The sequence below is a fragment of the Ceratotherium simum genome, chromosome 33 (genome assembly GCF_057802395.1).
Source record: "Ceratotherium simum simum isolate JZ-2026a chromosome 33, ASM5780239v1, whole genome shotgun sequence".
NCBI lineage: Eukaryota > Metazoa > Chordata > Mammalia > Perissodactyla > Rhinocerotidae > Ceratotherium > Ceratotherium simum.
Window position 1 is genome coordinate 4752889 of NC_141932.1, and position 18266 is coordinate 4771154.

General features: G+C 59.8%; 1 protein-coding gene across 4 annotated transcripts; it reads right to left on the bottom strand.

Annotated features, from left to right (window-relative positions):
* Window positions 1-658: 658 nt before the first annotated feature.
* Window positions 659-17341, bottom strand: EPN1 (epsin 1). 4 transcript variants are annotated; one of them, XM_004439094.3, is made up of 11 exons: window positions 17137-17339; window positions 13851-14177; window positions 9473-9722; window positions 6659-6783; window positions 6159-6233; window positions 5456-5539; window positions 3828-4131; window positions 3105-3215; window positions 2848-2934; window positions 1379-1636; window positions 659-1269 (listed from the first exon to the last, which is right to left on the bottom strand). In XM_004439094.3, the coding sequence occupies exons 2-11, from the start codon at window positions 14076-14078 to the stop codon at window positions 1061-1063; spliced, it is 1731 nt and encodes a 576-aa protein (XP_004439151.1). In that variant the 5' UTR covers window positions 14079-14177; window positions 17137-17339; the 3' UTR covers window positions 659-1060. The 4 variants fall into 4 exon arrangements, with proteins under 4 accessions (XP_004439151.1, XP_087277200.1, XP_014649843.1 ...); XM_087421074.1 differs by lacking the exon at window positions 17137-17339 and adding an exon at window positions 16821-16843; XM_014794357.2 differs by lacking the exon at window positions 6159-6233 and having other exon boundaries at window positions 17137-17341.
* Window positions 17342-18266: the final 925 nt, after the last annotated feature.

The following is an 18266-nucleotide window of genomic DNA, read 5'->3' on the forward strand; positions in this document are numbered from 1 at the left end:
CTGTTCGTGGAGATAACAGCGGCACCCACCTTGCTGGGTGATCTGTGGATTCACTGGGGTCCAGCACAGAGAAGGAACACAGATGACAAACACATGGCCCCTGGTGGTCCTCTCAGCTCCACCAGCAGAGGCTGACTGAGGTTTCCAAGGATGCTGGGTGGACCAGCTGCACCTGTGGTGGGTGTGGGTGGACGAGGGCCCTGCAGTGGGCACAGAGCTGACAGTGGTACCGCGTGTGCTGAGTACACGCCATTTCTCAGCAGTCACTTGTCACCATTCTTACGGATGTCTCACTGAACCCTGGACCCCCTCACCTCAACATGGTGTCCACTGTCCACAAACATCTGTCTGAAGTCCCCGAACCCAAGGACCGCATCAGCTCTCCAGTGGGCCCCCTGAGCCCCAAGTGTCCGGGTCGCCTCCTAACCCTCCTAAGGGGTGAGTGTCTGGCCCTGAGCGGGCTGAAGCTGGGACAGGCTCTCAGAGCTCCTGCCCCCAACACAGCCTACCCCCTGGAAGCTGAGTTTGGGGAAATCAAGGCTTCTCAGAAGGAGGCGCTGGCTCCCAGCCACACCTAAGAGGCCAGTGGGTTGGGAGCCCTGGGTCCCCCAGATTAAGAGGGTCTCGTGAACCATGAATGGGACTTGGGGGAGCCACGCCCATGAGAATTGCCATTTATTCCCGAAGTTACCAAAATCATCACCAAGGATTCACCGAGGGGTGCATGAGGGGAAGGAGGCTCAAACACTGATTGAGGGGCCCACCAGGAGCTGGAGAGAGGGGGAAGAGCGGGGGCCCCCAGCTGTCCTCCCCTTTCTAATGCCATGGGAAAGGGTCCTCCTCTGTCCAGCACCCCTCCCCATCCCCCTTGTCCAGTTTCTCCCCGGGGAAGTGGGGCAGGGGAACGTGGGAAGAGGGTGTAGTGTGAGTGGGCCCCAGGAGGGGAAGGGTGCTGGGGTAGGGGCAGAGTCCCCCGCTTCACATGCACTCACAACACTGGTCTCCCAGGGAGCAGACACGGGGGAGGCTGGGCCAGGCCGAGTCCCCCTCCTGCCCTGGATTATAGGAGGAAGGGATTAGTGTTGGTGGCTGGGGGGCCTGGGGGCATCATGGGGGTCAGGCCAGGGCCCCCACCAAGGGGAGAGATGTACGACGGTGGCGCTCCAGGGACTGGGGGCACGGGGCTGAGGCGGAGCTGGTTCAGGGTGAGTGTCGCAGGGGGTGCAGGCTGGAAGGGGTTGGTGATGGAGGGGCCAGTGGCCGGGGCTCCTGCAGGGAGAGAAGAGGACAGAAATGCACAGAGCAGAGTCAGGGGGTCTGCCTGGGTAGGAGGTCAGACGGCAGGACCGGCGTCCCTGCTCTGGGAGGCCACACTCACCGCTCGGCAGGAAGGGGTTGGAGGCCTTGGCTCCTGGCGGCATGGGGCCCGGCCGGCTCACCAGTGAGTCCAGGTCAACGAGGGCTGCATTGGGCCCCAGGAATGACTCCGGCGTCTTCCTCGTGGGAGGCGTGGGGGTTGGGGTGGCTGCAGGCGGGGGGCTCCCCACGGCCTCAGCCAGAGAGCCCCCAACCCCACTCATGTCGAACGCCCCAGGGCTGCGGGCGGGCACCTCTCCAGCAAGCAGCTCCAGCTCCCCTGGAAGGAGCCAGAGAAGAGGCTCAAGGGGCAGAAGGGCGTGGGGGCTGCCTTAGAAAGGAGGCCTGCAGCACCCTGTGGCAGAGCCCAGGGTCCAACCAGGTGAGTCTGATGCCAAGGACAAACGTCGAAGGAACGCTATGTGACAACCTCCAGGGCAGTAAGTGAGCAGAGGAACCACCAACAGGCCGAAGTCAGCGGCGAAAGGAAGCATGACAGACTGCTTACAGGATGTTCACAATCCCACAAAAACCTCACCAGTGCCAATCCCACAGAAACCGCATGGCGGGGAAACGGTGGCAGGCGCCCACAAGCCCGGGTCACTGATGACATTTGCTAGTTTGAGGTCTGATTTTTTTTTTTGTAAACAGATTTAAGAATCCTATCTAATGTTGGAAAAAAGCACAAATTTGTATGGAAAAAAAAAAAAAAAAAAACCTGCACGAATGCAGACTGCAGACTGAATGGTAATTTAAGGTCATACTGGGACGATGGAGGAGGGCTGCCTGGTGCCACGGCTCCTCCCTGCGCGGCGAGGGCCCTCATCGGTCCCCAGGTACTTCTGCTTCCATACAAGTCCGCTTCACTCGAAAAGAAAAAAAGGGGACCGAAGGAAACGTCACCAGTGGTGGGAACAGATACTGCATGTCTCCTGGTAGAGGCTGCGATGAGAGCTGCCAACACCGCGAAGACCCTGCCGGAAAACAGGTGCTGAACCGCCCCGGAAGAGGGGCGCCAGGACGTCCACACGTCCACTGTGGACGGGACTCCAGGCAAGAAAGGGCCCTGGGCCCTGAGACGCTGGGGGGGTGGTGAGGAAAGGGAGCACTGCCCCCACCCCCGTCCAGTCACCGCACGGCTGGTGACACACGGCATAGCCGGCCTGGCTCTCGGAAACAGGCACAGAAGTGCCTGGGGGTCTGCCACGCACTCAAATGTTCCGGGGTACAGAGATAGATCAGAGGTCAGCATTTTGGGAAACTCGAGGAAGGGAATTTTTTGTACTATTTTTACAACTTTCTCTAAGTCTGAATTATTTTGAAACAAAATTAAAAATTTCTTTTTAAAGAGTGGATCATCAATGGACGTGGGGTCTGCCCCAGGACTTCGTTCTCTCCCACTGAGCCCTTAACCTGCGGCACCCAGGCTACGGAACGGGGTCTCCTGAGGAGCCAGGCGCCTGGGGGCCTAGGGCGGGGTGGGGGGCTCACCCGTGCTGCTCCCGGAGGGCGGCAGGGCCGTGCGCAGTCGGTCGAAGTCAGAAAACTCGTCAGGCTCCGTGTCAAACCCCCCGACTGCTGTAGAGGTCAGGACGTCCACTCAGCTCCCCCAGGGGGCCTGCCTCCCACCCCACCCACTCCAGGCCAGGCCTCGGGCCCCTCCCCCACTCAGGACTCAGGCGACAAGACTGCTCTCATGCTCACGTGCACTCACACACTCGAGCCCATTCCCTGCGCCCACCTAGTACCTGCGGTGCCATTGGTGCTGGGCTTGGCAGGTGACCCCCCCCAGGGATCTGAGAAGGCAGGGGCCGGGGCCCAGGGATCAGAGGCCGAGGGTCCGCCGACTGGGGCCCCACCTGGGTGAGGAAGGAGGCAAGTGAGAGGCTGGCGGCCTCACCTGCCGGGCAGTTGGGGCTTTGTCTCCTCTGGATCTGTGGCTGCTCACAAACAGCCCCACTTCCAGGCCCGCCTCTCCCCCAGAAGACCCGCCCTGCCATCCCCCGATGCCTTGAGGACTGCCAGGGCCCCGCAGCTGGGCATCCCAGAGGCTTCAGGCCCAGCCCCAGCCAGCCTCTCCCACCTTGTCCCCCCATACCAGTCACGGGCGCTTACACTGCTCCCTGCCCAGCATGCTCAAACCCCCAAGGCCCCCCACTGCGCTCCCTGAAGTCCCTGCCGGACACCCAGCCCCTTCACAGCCTGCATGCCCCCAGCATGACCAGCCGCCCCGCTCAGACTTGGCCCAGCAGCCTTTCCCAGCCACATCCCACAGTGTCCTTCCTGCTGTCCCTCAAGGCCTCCCTCCCCCACCCTCCTCTGGGGTGTCTGATCTGACCCTCTCCTCCTCAGAGCCCCCACAGCACCCCCACAGCTGCCTGTCACCCACTTGGCTGTGTCTGCCCCCACCGCAGGGCATACCCAGGACAGCACACTGGACCTGGGGGCCAAGGCAGGTGGCTGGCACTCACCGTCTGAGCTCCCCCACGGGTCAGGCGTGGGCCCCTCTCCAGCCGCGGGGGCCTGGGTCCCACCCCAAGGGTCAACCGAGGGCCCTGAGGGGGCAGCTGGCCTCCAGGGATCCCCGGAGGCTGGTGTGGGGGCAGGACCACCCCAGGGATCAGCAGCCGGAGGGACAGGGGGTCCCCCCCAAGGGTCCGAGGTGGGGGCAGTCATGGGGATAGTGGCGGCCATGGGCGCTGGGCCCCCCCAGGGGTCCGAGGCCGGTGGAGGAGCTGGGGCCGTGAAGACGTCGGCGAGATCCATGAGGGACGACTGTGGTGGAGAAAAGAGAGAAAGCATGAATGGGCAAGTGGGACAGACCCTAGGACTCAGAGAGAAGGCCATGACAAGGCGACAGCCGCAGAACAAGGGAGGGAAGTGGAAGCTGGGATGTCAGGTAGCCCCACAGCCAGGTAGGGACCGCCAGGGGACAGGGCGTCCGTGAACCGCGAGACAGGAGGCAGAGGCCCTGCCACCCACTTCTCCAGCCCACTCCCACTCTGTCTGCCTCTCGCATGTGCTCTGGCCCAGTCCTCCACCAACACACCCAGAGCCCCACCCCGGCCTCCTCCTGCCCTTGCCCCTGCATCCACTCTCCGCAGAGCAGCGAGGCGGCCCTTCCACATCACCTGCCCAATGCCCACTGCTGCCCCCAGGGCCCCTGAACAAACACAGTGAGGACAGGGGCCAAGGCAGCCCCTCCCAGCCCCGCATGCACTGTTCCCACACCTCTAGGAAGCCTTTGCTGACCCGCCCACCTAAGTTGGCTGGGCGATCCCAGGTCACCCTGAACACCCCTGGCCTGAGGCCCAGCACACGTTTCACATCACTGCATGCTCCAGGCTTGCCAGCCCTGCACATGCACCAACACATGTACACACCATCTCCCCGTGTCCTGGGGGAGGGCCAGAGCCCCTCTCCGTCTGGATGTGGAGGTGACACCCACCCACCCACACCGCCTCCCCAGGATGGAGTGAGGCCCCGAAGCCCTAGGGCCGTCTTCCTCCGGGACCCTTCCGAGCTGTTCTGGCCGAGCAGGCCTGAACCGGCTTTTCTACCAAGACAGCCCTACTGTGGCTGATCAGCCGGCCACGAGCTGTCTGCTGCCCCCACAGGACGGGGTCTGCGTCCCCACCCCTTGAACCTGGGCCAGCCTTGTGACCCACATCTACCATCCGGGAGGACGGCTGTGCTCTGCAGACACTCGGGACACCCATAGCGACCAGTGCGAGGCCACGGGAAGAGGACAGAGAACAAGCCCTGCTTGGACGTCCTGGCTGTGTGAGTGACCTCAGCCCTGACACGTGGGGCGGAGCACTGTCCAGCCAGAGCCGAGAGAAGTGCGGAAGCTGTGGGCTGTGGAGGCTGACACCCACTGCGGGAACCTGAAAAGCCGCTGAAACGCCATCTGTCTGTCTCCTCTGGGGGACTGGAGGCACGCCCCGCACCCACTGTGCCCGGGCCTGCTCTGCGCGCCTCCCTGTCCTCACACAGCCGCGGAGAGGAGGCCCCGGCGGGCAGGAGGAACAGCGGGTGACAGAGCCAAGGAGCGCAGGCGGACAGGACAGTGCCCGGAGGGCAGGCCTGCCACACTCACCTCCTCCTGGCCCCCAGTCTCCCTCTTGCTCTCTTCTATGGCCATCTGCAGCCTCAGGTCATCCCCGCGGCGAATCCGCTCTTCCTGTGTGGGCCGTGGAAGCAGGCCATAGAGGGAGGATCAGAATTTGAGCAATGGAGCACATGCTGCCCCCATCCCTCCCAACTGGACAACCCCGAGAACCTTCTCCCACCTAGACAATGGCTGCAAATTAAAAATGGGATGTGGACAATGTGTGAGATGGGGTGGGACACAGGGTCGCACGGCAGGGGACAGGGAAGAGTGTGCGGCCTGGGGGATGAGAACTCGGGGGTGGCATGGGGGGACAGGCCAGGCCAGGCGCTGCTCTGACAGGCTTGGGAAGCAGGGGACCATGGGAGGATGGTCCCTTCTACCTGGGTTTCTGACCCAGGTGTTTTCTGCACTGGGTGGAAATGACCAAGCCCTGGGCTGTGAGGGAGGGAGAGGGAAGGACCCCCTCACCACCCGGAGAAGCTGCCAGGCATCTGCTTCACAGACCAGGGGTACATCTGAGGACCTGCTTGATACAAAGTCCTACAGCTAAAAATGCTGCGGTGTGAACTTGTGTGAACTCCAGACGGGCCGAGGGGGTGGGGGCAGGGGCCCTTCAGGAAGGTGCAAGGGGGCAAGGACCTGGGGAGGGTCTGTGGAGAGCATGGGCGGGCAGGGAGGCTGCTCTGACCTTATCGTGTTCCTCACGGCTCAAACTAAGGGCCAGCTGGAGCTGGACGTCATCCTCGGGGCCGCAGGACGGGGGCTGGGGGAGAGAGAGTGTGAGGGGATGGGCGGGGGCAGGGCAGCAGGCCGAGGGGGGTGGGAGGAGAGAGAGAGACAGAAACACACACACACAGAGCCAGGGCTGGACAGAGAGATGGTCACTCAAACTGGTGAGGGGCGGGCAGCGACAGAACAGACACAAGTGTGGGGCAGGAGCAGGGTGGGGGCAGGACAAGCAGGTGTCCAGGAGAGGAGGGGCAGGGGAATCCCCAGGATGAGGGCAGAAGGAGAAGACCAGATCAGGGGGCGAGCAGAGAAGCAGAGATGGGAGGCAGAGAGATGCAGAGATCAAGTCAGAGCTGGGAGAGGACGGAGGGGCAGGCGGGGCTGGTGGTGAGGCATGGAAATGGGATGGCAAAACAAAAGTCAAGCCCCACGGCGCCACGCCCCACCAGGCCCTGGTACCTGGTCGGCCTCCTCCTTGCTCATGGCCAGGGCCAGCTGCAGCTGCAGCTCCTCCTCCCCGCTGCTCTGCGGCCACGCCTGCTCTGCCTCGGGCGGGGGCCCCGAGCCCACGGCTGCCGAAGAGGCTGGCAGGGGGAGAGTCGGTGAGCCGACAGCAGGGGGAGAAGGGAACCCCACAGCCCAGACAACCAGGCTTCCGCTTCCAGGCTGGCAGAGTCTGAGATCCCCCAATCCCCTCGGGCCTGGCCCTCCCCCTCCAAGACCCCCCTGAGGACCCAGACACCAAGTTCCTCAGGACAGAAGGGGTGAGGAGTGCAGGGTCCCATGGTCCCGAGGGAGGGGACAGTGAGCTGGGCTCCCTGCATCTATCCGGCCCCCAGTGGGGGAGGGAGGGGGAGGGCAGTCCCAGCCAAGGAGGCCAGGGGTCAGGGAAAGACAGCCCTGCTGGCCCAGGAGCAAAAGTCTGCTGATAAAGAGGGAGGGGCTTCAGGAACCTCTGAGCCTGTGCCCTAGGTTCCCGCACTACATCAGGGTGAGGGCTCCCTGGTGCCTTGGGGCCTGTCACAGGGCCCCACGGGGACAAAGGTCCTCCTCCCTGGTCCCAGGCCGGGAAAGCTCCCAGCACGCCCCAGGTGGGGAGACCAGGGTCTCAGTTTCCAGGGCTGGCGGAAAAGTACAGCTCTGGCAGGGACTGGCTAGGCATCAGGGAGGATAGCACCTGAATCCCTGGCTCCCAGCCCCGTCTCAGGCACGGCTGGGACAAGGGGCGACTGGCCGCAGGGACCAATGAGGAAGGGATGGAGAGAGAATGGGAAGGAAGGGGTCTGACTGACTGAACGGACAAAAGGGGGAGTAGGTGAGGCTAACACAGGCGGAGGACCACCTGAGCTAACGGGACCACCCTGCTCCTCCCACCTGGCCTCTCACTTCGTGGGTAAATAACGGCACCAAGGCAGCACCGCCCTCACCCACCCAACACCGGGAGCGGGGCCTCAGAGCTCCATGTGCCCCCTCGGCCCCTCTCAGCATCTCAGGGATGCACTCCAGAGTGGGGTTGGCAAACCGGGGCCCACAGCCATGCCCAGCCTGACAGCCACCTGCTCTGCTCAGCCCATGAGCCAAAAAACGGTTTCACGTTTTTAAGTAGTTGGGGGAAGAAAAAAAGCAAAAGATGAATAACATGTCAACACATGTAAAAAGTACAGAAAATTAAGAATTCAGGGGCTGAGAATGAAGTTGGAGGGGTGCAGAGCCAGGCCCACTCACTCATTTACACAGGGGCCGAGTCCAGTGGCTGTGAAGGAGGCAACCGCTGAGGGCGAAACAGCGACCCGCCAGCCACCAGAGGCCAGTCCAGGACCCCCGCTCCGGGAGGTCCCCGCTAACACGCCCTCTTCTCTCACAGCCCTCAGCTCCTGCGCCGCCTGAGTGTGTCCCAGCTTCCTTCTCTCTACTTCACACCCCCTCCCTCTGCCTGAAGTGCCGTCTTCCGTGGCCCTGGGCAAGGATGAGCCTCACGCCCACAGCGGTGTCCCTGACGTCCCTAAGCAGGGGAACCAGACAGCGACCCAGGCGTGACGGGTCCTGCAGAAGGCCCAGCCTTCCCCACCAGGCCAGGCTCCTGGGGGTCAGGGCTCCCTCCTGCTGCAGCTGGTTCGTCCTGCAGGCCCAGGCAGCTCTGCCTCCAGGTAAGGCTCATCCTCCCACTTCTCTCCATCCCGACCACCACCCGCTAAGACACATCTCCTATCACCAGGAAAACCTCACCTGTCTCCTAAATGTTGCCCGCTTCCCCTGCCCCAGTCCGTGGGCGGCCAGGCCCAGCTCAGGGCAGTAATCAGACTTGAACCTTCCTGCCGACGACTTCCCGCTGCGCTCAGGACACCATGTCTGGAATGTTTTAGCTGTGACACACACCCCCTCCCAGGATAAGACGCCTTCCCCAGCACCACTCAAGACTCGCCTGGCTGTCTGTAACGTGGCACATTTCACGAGACCCAGCTCGGCCTCACAATGTGGGCCGCACTCTGATTTTCTATTTCCTCCATTTCAAATGCTTTTTTTAAATGCTGGTCAGCCCCCACCAAACGGAGTTCACCACCTACAGACAACTTTTTAAAACTCTCAAGAGCAGGCCCTGTAGGCTCTGCCTCCAGCCAACGCCCCCGTGCCCACCACACTGGCCTCCTTTCTGTGCCTCATGCAGCCATCTCGGGGCCCTGGCACCACCTGCTCCCTCTGCCTGGCATGGCTAGACAGGAGGACAGCTCTCTCAGGTACCAATGTGTACGTTCCTGCTCAGAGCGCTTTCCCTAACCACAGATCTTGGGGAGCCCCCTCTGGTCACATTCTCTCTCGGGCACTGACCGCTCTCAGACAGGACCATGGGTGCACCTATGTGGCAGCTCCAGGGCCCAGGGTGAGGGCAGGGGCACACCTGGGCATTAGGAGGCGCTCGGTTAACATCTGTGGGTGAACGGGACGACATTTCTCAGTTCTCGGGCCCCACAGCAAAGAGGAAGGGGCAGGGAGTTGCAGAGGAGGCTCCAGGCTAAGGGAAGGGCCCAAGTGAGCCTGCCGGACCAAGACCCCAGGGTGAGGAGCGGGAAAGGAGGGAGCAGCGAGGAGAACGCCTGAATTTGGAACTCTGGGCCCTGCTGGCCAGGAAGGGGGGACACAGGGCACCTGCACAGGAGGAGAGGAGGCCCAGATCCTCGGCCATCAGGGGCTCTAAGGAGAGAGATGAGCAGGGCGAGGCCGGGAGGGAACAGTGAGGAAGGGGAGGTGACGCCCTTCTGAGCGGCAGGGCCTCACCCGTGGCGGTCTGCGCCAGCTTCTCCTTGGTCTTGAGCGCATGGGCGCGCTCCTCCCGAAGCCGGTCCTCATCGCGCAGCAGAGCCACTAGCTGCTTGGCCTTCTCGCGCACGTTCACGCCTTGGTCCTTGCCGTCGCGGTCCACGTACTGGAAGTCCTTCAGCGTCTGCACCGCGTACATGTTTTCCTTGCACTGCTGCGACACGCGCTCCGAGCCGGTCTTGATGAGGTACTCCATCAGTGTCATGGCCTGCAGGGCGGGGGACACGCCGGGTCAATCACACGGCCAACGCGATTCAAGTCCCAGTGCCAACGCAAAGGGCACCAGCAGGTGGATAAACCCACGTGCCCGTCCACGTGATGGTGTACTATACGGCCACGGAAAGGAATGACACACCGACACACACTCCCACTTGATAAACCATGAAAAGACGATGCTGAATGAAAGAAGCCAAACACGAAAGAGCACAGAGCCTGTGACTCCATTCATGTGACGTGTCCGGGGGGGCAAATCCATACAGAAATGATTTGTGATTGCCAGGGGCTGGGGGCCTGGAGATGACTCTTAATGGGTACAGGGTTTCTGTCTGGGGTCATGAAAATACTGTGGAACTAGACAAAGGCGATGGTTGCACAACATGTGAATGTGCTTGATGCCGCTGAACCGTACACTTTAAGAGGGTCAACTGTACAGCATGTGACCTACACACATCTCCACAAAAACACGTAAAAGGGGAAATGGCAGCTGCTGTCACTGCAGCCCCCCCCGGGCATCACTAAGAGGTGTAGACCCGGCTCTGCTTCTTTACAGTTAAAGTCTACACTAGCGTGGCCAAAAAAAGCTGGCTTGTTAAATCACGGTCAAGAGTACCTAGCACACGGTGCTCTCTCTGTTCTTCTGTAAGTTTGAAAACGTCGTCATTTCAAGTGCAAAACATCACACCAGGACGACTCGGGACGACTCTGAAGCTAACACCATGCCCACAGGGCCTGTCCAGGCCTGGGCTCTCTGGGGACGGGCACAGAGTGCTGGGAGCAGTGGGAACAAGAGGCCGGGGAGGAAGGAATATCCTCTGGTATCCTGCATATCTCATGACATGAGAACAAGTTCTCTTTTCAACAAGTTAAAATTAAATGGAAAACACCCACAGGGAAGGCCTGTGTGGTCTCGGCCCAGGCTACAGAGCAGCCCGGGGAGCGAGTGAGGGTCACAGCTCCTTGCAGACCTCGAAGAAGGCCGTGGCTGCCGTCCACGGAAAAGGGCACATCTGAGACTCTGCGGGTGATTCCAGGGGCTTCACAGAGCCCCCGAAACCCAACCAGGGCTCCACAGTCCGCAGTAGAACGAAACACCGCCGGGAGGAGCCAGCCATTTCAGCTAAGCTCTCTGAACCGCTGTGACACTTGCCAAGGAACGTGCTGTGGGTCACAAATGTCTCCCCAGCCTTCCGACGGAGCCAGACCCGGATCTGGCACAGCCTCCTGAAGGTGTGTTAACAGTATTTACCTCCCTAATCAGAAATTAGTCTTTAACTGGCCCCCAAGGTGTTTACGCATTTGAGGAGAAAGGAAAGAATGAGATCACCCCCGAGGGAGAGGCACGCTCCAAGACTCCTGGGCCAGCTGTGTTCTGGAATTCAGACTCTTCCCAGTGCGGACCAGAAAGACCACAGACACCACACGTAGGAGAACTCCCAGGGGGCATACCAACGGCCAGGCTACATGGGACCAACAAAGGAGGATAAACCACCTCACTGCAGGCCGGGCCAGGCCTTGCGCCAAATGAATTATCAAGACTTGTTCTCGGAGCTCTGGGACTTCAGAACTACAGTTAAAGACTGTGAACCCGGAAACAACCCAAACGCCCACCTAGGGTGAAACGCACACGTACAAACCGTGGTGTGTTTATGTGATGGGAATACCACACACAACAATAAAAACAAATAAATGAACGGGTGCTACACACGTCAACCTCCCAGAGGCCACAGAAAGCAAAGGAAGCAGACACAAAGGACCACGTGCCGCACGCGCCCACGTGAGGAAGTTCTAGAACAATCTCAGCAGACAAAAGGCACACATAGTGCCTCTGGGGGAGGGGTGTCATGAGCGAGCCCCCTGGGGGGGGGAAACGTCCTCTATCTCCATCTGGGTGGTGGCTACGCAGGTGTGCACACAGGTAAGAGCTAACCAGGTTGTACACTCACCATGTGGGCCCCAACAGAGAGTAAAACTTTTTTTAAAAGTGGGTAACTGGACAGCCCAATAGTCCCTGTTAAGTTTTAAAACAGCGTGGTCAAGGACGTCCTGGGACATCAGAACACAAGTATTAGATTAAAACGCTGATCAGCAAACATTCTCTGTCAAAGGCCACATGATAAATACTCCAGCTTTTCGGGCCATGAGGCCCCTGTCCTGACCGCTCAGCTCTGCGCTCTAGAGCAGAAACAGCCGCAGATGACTGGGCCTGGCTGCTGCCAACAAAGCTTTATTTACAGAACAGGCAGAAGGCCAGGTTGGGCCCACTGGCCCACGGGCCGTAGTTTGCTGACCCCTATTTTAAGAAATAGAGACTGAGACCCTGCATTCCTCAGAGAAGGCAGGTGACAGAGCCTGGAGTCAAGAGGGCAGGCTCCAGGGCTCCCCTCCCAGTCCCACCACATCCTGGGTGGCCCTGAGCCTCTTCGTGCCTCAGTTTCCTCACCTGCAAAACAGAGACAGGAAAAGTCCTCCCACTGTTCTCTGTCCACAGCAGTGTCTCCCCGGCCATGGTAAGGAGAGCCTGCTGTCCGGGGCCCCTCAGGACTCACTTGTCCTCACACACTCGTCCCTCCAGCCCCACCAAGCTTCTCTCCCGTTTCAAGCCCTCCAGGCCCCATCCCTCCTCCTCGAGTCCACACAAAGGCTTCCCCGCCCTTCCCCTGATCCTCAGTTGGACAAACAGCCCCCCGTCCTTCACGTGAAATGATGGAATAACTGACTCGACAATGACTCAATCGAATCAGTGACCCAATCTTGGTTTGTCGGGATGGGCATGGAAAGGATCCAGAGCAAACGGGCCTCAAATCCCTGCTCCCACCGTAAGCAGTGCCACCTCTCTGGTGTCAGACTCCTCGTCTCAGAACTGAAGGACCCACCCCCACCTCCGCAGGAGAGTCCAGCCAGCGCAGGCCCCAGTCCGAGTCCACCGCCACAGACAGAGCAGGCCCTCAGCCAATGCCTACTGAAGAAAGAAGAGGCCTCACCAACACTGCTGAGCCTCACTCACCAGCCTCGGCGTCAGACCCTCACGTGGAAGGAAGTCCATGACTGGCCTGAGGCCACACCGCTGGAAGTGGGGCCTGGCCACCTGCCCCAGGCTGTGCCCTTTGCCGCTTCTTGACCTGAGGCAGGGACAGAAGGCCCCCCAGGTCCCCAGAGCAGCAAATAGGAAACCCGCCCACTGAGTGCTGCCCGCAGACACGTCCCCGTTGTCTAACGCCTACGCTCTGCCTGTCCACTGGATCAGGGTGTGCGCACGCATCACTGGGGACAGCAGACAGACCACTGCTGTGGAGGGCACTTTGGCCACATTTATCAAATGACATATGCACATGCCCTTCGACCCATAAATTCCGGTTCTAGAAAACGGCAAACATACAAGGCTGTTCACAGCAGTCTCACTTGTAAAAGCAAAACACTGCAGACCACTTAAAAACCCATTGCCACGTAGCTGGTTACACCAATTACAATCAACCCCTACAGTAGACTGTTACGCACTTGTAAAAAGCAACAAATCTTTTACGTCCCGATGGGGAAGGATCTCTAAGATATAGTCTCGTTTTCCTTTTTCAAATTGGGGTTTAACACATACAGTAAAATTCAGTCTTTTACGTACAATTCTGAGTTCTGATAACTGCATGTGGTCGCATAACCACCGCTGCAACGAAGATACAGAACAGTTCCATGGCCCCCCCAAATTCCCTGGGGCCGCCCGTGTGCTTGGACGTCCACGCATAAATCACCCTGGAGGAAAACACAGAGGCTAGGAACACCAGCTGCCTCTAAGGGAGAAAACTGGGCTCCAGGCACACAGAGGGACGGACACTGCACTCACTCAGGCCTTCTCGGTGGATGAACTTTGTGAATGTGCCACTTCTTCAAAAATAAATTTAAGTCACAATGGTCAAAATCCCTAAAAAGTTTTTTGTTGCCTCCCTTGAACAAAAGAGAGATTTTTACATAAAGACACAGAACTCCAGCTCCTTTCCATAACTAAGAAGGGCGGAGCAACTCCTGGCGCCCCTCCAGGCAAGGTGCCCCCAAGCCCCATCCCACGAGCTCGCACCCGAGCCCTGCGCCTGCCCACGGAGGGGTCGGAGTGTGAGGACCCGGCACTGACCTTGTAGACGTGCCGCCAGTTCTTGCCGTGGTCGTTGAGCCGCTTCCAGATCATGCTCATGATCTCCGAGAAGGCGACGACATTGTACGTGAGGTCGGCGATCTCAGACATGAGGGAGCTGGACGGGCCCCACGGGTCGTTGCTCGTGGCTTCTCGGACCTTGATCTCCGCCTCCGAGTAGTTGTGGACGATGTTCTTCATCTGGCGCCTCAGCGACGAGGTTGACATGGTGGCCAGCAGCAGCAAGGGGGACAGGCCCCCCGGGGTGTGGAGAGATGGGGCGACTTGAGGATCAAGGCCACAGCAGGAGCTGGTGGGTCACCGCATCTGAGGAGAGGAGAGAAACGCTGGAAACACAAGTGGGGCCTGGGGCTGCCCAGCCTCCCTCCTGGGGCCCCCCACTGTCCGCGGGATCGAGGAAGAGGTCATAACTGCAGCCTAGAAGGCTCTGGCCCTGATTAACCTCCATCTCAGACACCCCATCCATCTTTCAGTTCCTCAAACGTGCCCAGCTCCTTCCTGCTTGGGGCCCCTGCTCAGTGAGGCAGAGTGTGCAGTGGCCGACCACAGGCCCGGGGGGCACGCCCCAGCTCAGCACTTCCGAGCCCAGCCACCTTGGGCGGGCCGCGAACAAGATGCACCTCAGTTTCTTCCTCTGTAAAATGGGGCCTCATTCGGTAATCCAGAGACCTGAGAGAACGCGGCGAGTGGGAAGTGTGCTATGAACACAGGTCATGAGACAGTCCCCTGGTTTTCCTCTCCCTTGTCACCCAGTCACTCCCACTCACCCCAAGGGCTCCACTTAAATTCCCAGATCTTGAAACACCCAAACACAGCGGTCACCGTTCCCCAGGCCCTGGTCAGTAGACTCAGTGGCCCTCGTGACTTTAGACTCATTTGTCTGATTCTGTACCTAAGGCCGCCTCGTGAGCCCCACGGGGGCAGAGACCACGTCCGTCTGCACATGGCTCTTCCCATCAAGGGAGCTGGCCCGGAAGAGCTATTCAATAAACAGCACCGGAAGGAAGGGAAGGAGGCAGGGCAGGAAAGACCTCTGGAGCAGGGGTGGAAGGGGGCAGAATCCACGGCAGAAACAAGAACACACAGGGAGGAGGCTGATGAAGGGAGTAAGGAGATGGAGACATGGAGTCCCAAGGGTAGGGGAGCAGAGGGTCAGAGGAGGAGAGATAAGGAACAGCACAGCCCGGCAGCTGTGTGCCAGGCGCTGAGCACGAGACATCCATTATCTCATTTAACACCAAGGGTGGTGTTCTAACAGATGAGGAGAGGGGGCTCATGGAAGTCAAATAATTCAGCCACACAGCAGGCAAAGCAGCGCAGACTCAACCTCAGGACCACTTGGACTTCAACAACTGTACTTTTAAATTAACCTGTGCCGAGAGAAGGGAGATGGGAAGGTAATAGAAGGGTGGGAATCAGGCAAGTGATGATGATCAAAGCAAGGACTTACACAGCCCTTGCCCTGCGCCAGGTGCTGTGAAGTGCTTTACAAGAGGAACCCAATTACTCCTCACAACTCCATGATTCACCACCACCTCCCCGGAAGAAAACTGAGGCACAGAGAGGTCGATTCCCTTGCCCCAGGACACAGGCCTCATCCCCAGAGCAGCCTGTTCCAGAGCAGACACGGTCCGCGGCCTCTCCAACAAGCCACGGACGGAGATTTACTGAGCCCTCCCATGACGTGAGTCCCAGGGTAGGCGGCTGGCCCCTGCCTTGAACTCAGGCTGAGAGCCAGGCACTGGGCGACAAAAGTGAACAGTTGAAAAGAGATGCTCACGGCGCCAAGACAGGCCCAACCAGACACACTAAGATGAAGATATGACATGACAAATACAGAGGAGACTGACTGGAAAGGAAACGAGAGAAACGAGGAGAGAAAGAGGCACAGGGAAACCCAGGCAGAGAACCCACTCAGAGCCGTGGTGTGACAAAGACACAACAAGGAACAGGTACAAAAACGTGGAAAGACAGTGAGGCAGGAGGATAAAGAAAAAAGAAGGGGTTCCTAAAACAAAAAGTGGCAGTAACCTGGCACTGAGAAATAAGAGTCAAGAAAAATGAGATACAACGGACAGAACACAAAATTCTGGTTCAAATCCTGGCCGTCAGCTACCAGCAGAGCAACCTTCTTGAGATTCAGTTTGCTCAACTCTGGACCGAAGGAAAGAATTCCTATCTGGCAGGCTTGTTGGTTAAATAAGATGGGTACATAAAGTGCTTGGCACCATGCCCCAGATAGGAGCTCAATCCTCAATAACGTTACTTATTATGCTATCATTATCAGAGAAGAAACAGAACATTTCCAAACAGCAACATCAAAAGATGTGCTATCTTAATACCACACATTTATACTAAACTGTGTTAGAAAAAATACTACTGAACTAGTGCATCAAAGCTAAGACTTCACAGATACTGCTTAGAATGAGACTAAGTTTTCCAAAATAAGTTGATTGATAATTATTAAATAGAGAACAAATGATATGACAAAATTCTCCACGGGGTACTCAAATGACCGCTAGCGCACATTTATTGCGTGGAACAGAAAATCTATAAGTAATAATGGAAACGAGAGCTCCCACTAGTTAATTACTTCCTATCTGCCAGACAGTGTTAAGCACTTTACCAGCATCACCTCCGTTAATACACAGCGGCTCTAGGATGTAGGAACTGTGAATACCCTAATTTTACAAACTAGGAAACCGAGGTCTGGAAATAAGGGAAGTCACCTGCCCAGTCTCACAGGCGGGCAGGCAGCGTGCCTCTGATTCCAGAGCCGGGCCCTTCGCCACCACACCAGACTCAGGAACCTGGGGGAGGAGGCAGACCCTAACCGAGCACCAGACCTGCGGAGAGGGAGTCGGGTTGGAGGACACGGGTGCGAGGACGAAAGCGGGACGGCAAGGCAGGGGAGAGCGCGAGGCGCAGAGGCAGGGAAACGGGAGACACCTGGGGCACTGGAGACACGGAAGCCCGGCGGAGACGCGAACGCCGACCCTGACCGTCAGACACCGACACTGCAGAGACAGGACGAGACCCAGGGCGGACACACAGGGACGGCGCGTTGTAACAACACCAACACGGATACGGAGAGCAGCCACCCCGGGGCACCGGCGAAGGCCCGCGGGGGACAGGGCGCTGACAGCCGGAGACACGCCGCAGAGACGCGGGCGGTCCGAGCCGACCAGGCGCAGACACACAAAGGCCGCGGAGACGACCGGGGCCGACGTGCGACCGACGCCCGAGCGCCCCGGCCCGCGCTCACCTCGGCCCCCTCACGCCGGGCTCCGGGGGGTCATGGCGGGCAGCCCCCTGCCCCCGCTCGGCCTCGGTGTCGCGGGGCGCGCGGCGCTCAGACGCACGCGCGGATGCACGGACGGCCGCACGCCGACGGCCCCGCCGCCCCGGCGCCCAGGAGGGGCGCGGAGAGCCGGGCGGGGGAGGGGAGCCGCCGAGAGCACGGGAAGCAACCGAAAGAGGCGACGGACCGGAAGCGGAAATAGCGGTGCGCCCCGCCCTCCGCGCCGAGCCCTGCGGCCCCGCCTACGGCGAACCTGCGCAGCCGCCGCTTCCGTGGCCCCGCCCATCCCCAGCGTCACTTCCGGCGCGCGGGCCCCACCGCCAGACACCACCTCCCTCACTTCCGCCTGCCGCCGCGAGGCGCTATGGCGTGCACGCAGGCGCAGTGAGCCGAATCCGGCCCGCACTCCCGGCTGGGGGAAGCAGGGAGAAAACCGTGCCCGTGCTAGCGCCGCGCCAGCCCCAGGGCCGCGACGCCACGCCCCCACCGCCTCGCACCGGGAGTGCCATAGGGACGTGCACGAGGCCGGGCTGCCTCCCTCCTTCCCTCCCTCCTTCCCTCCCTCTGCTGTGCCGACACGGAGCCCACGCGGGGGCCACGCCCTGCGCCCGACACAGAGGGGCAGGCCACGCAGGCGGGGTGTGCCCCTTGTGCCACTTGTGGGGAGTGCCTGGGGCCAGAGGCCCAGGACAGCCGGGCTCCTGCCGAGCCTCGGCCTGGGGCCTAGGGAACCGCCAGGGAACTACCGGGGAGGGAGTTACACACACCGGACACAGAGCAGCTCCATAAAGTAAAATACAACAAAATGTTTAATGAGCAAATTCGTCTTAGCAAATATGAAACTGCCACAGAGAGTAGGAGAGGGACAGGGGCCACGGGGCTGGGGGCAGGTCCGGGAGACTGAAGAGAGAATCGACTACATAAGAAACCAGGGAGGACCAGAGGCCAAGAGGACGGGAGCTGTGGTCCTGGAAGGGAGAGGGCAGGGCACGGGGCCGGACAACAAAATTCAAAATAGTTTGGCCATAAAATATAAACACGCTATGTTCTACGTGGAGAAGGAGAGGAAAAACGGGGTCTAAGGGAGGAGAGGC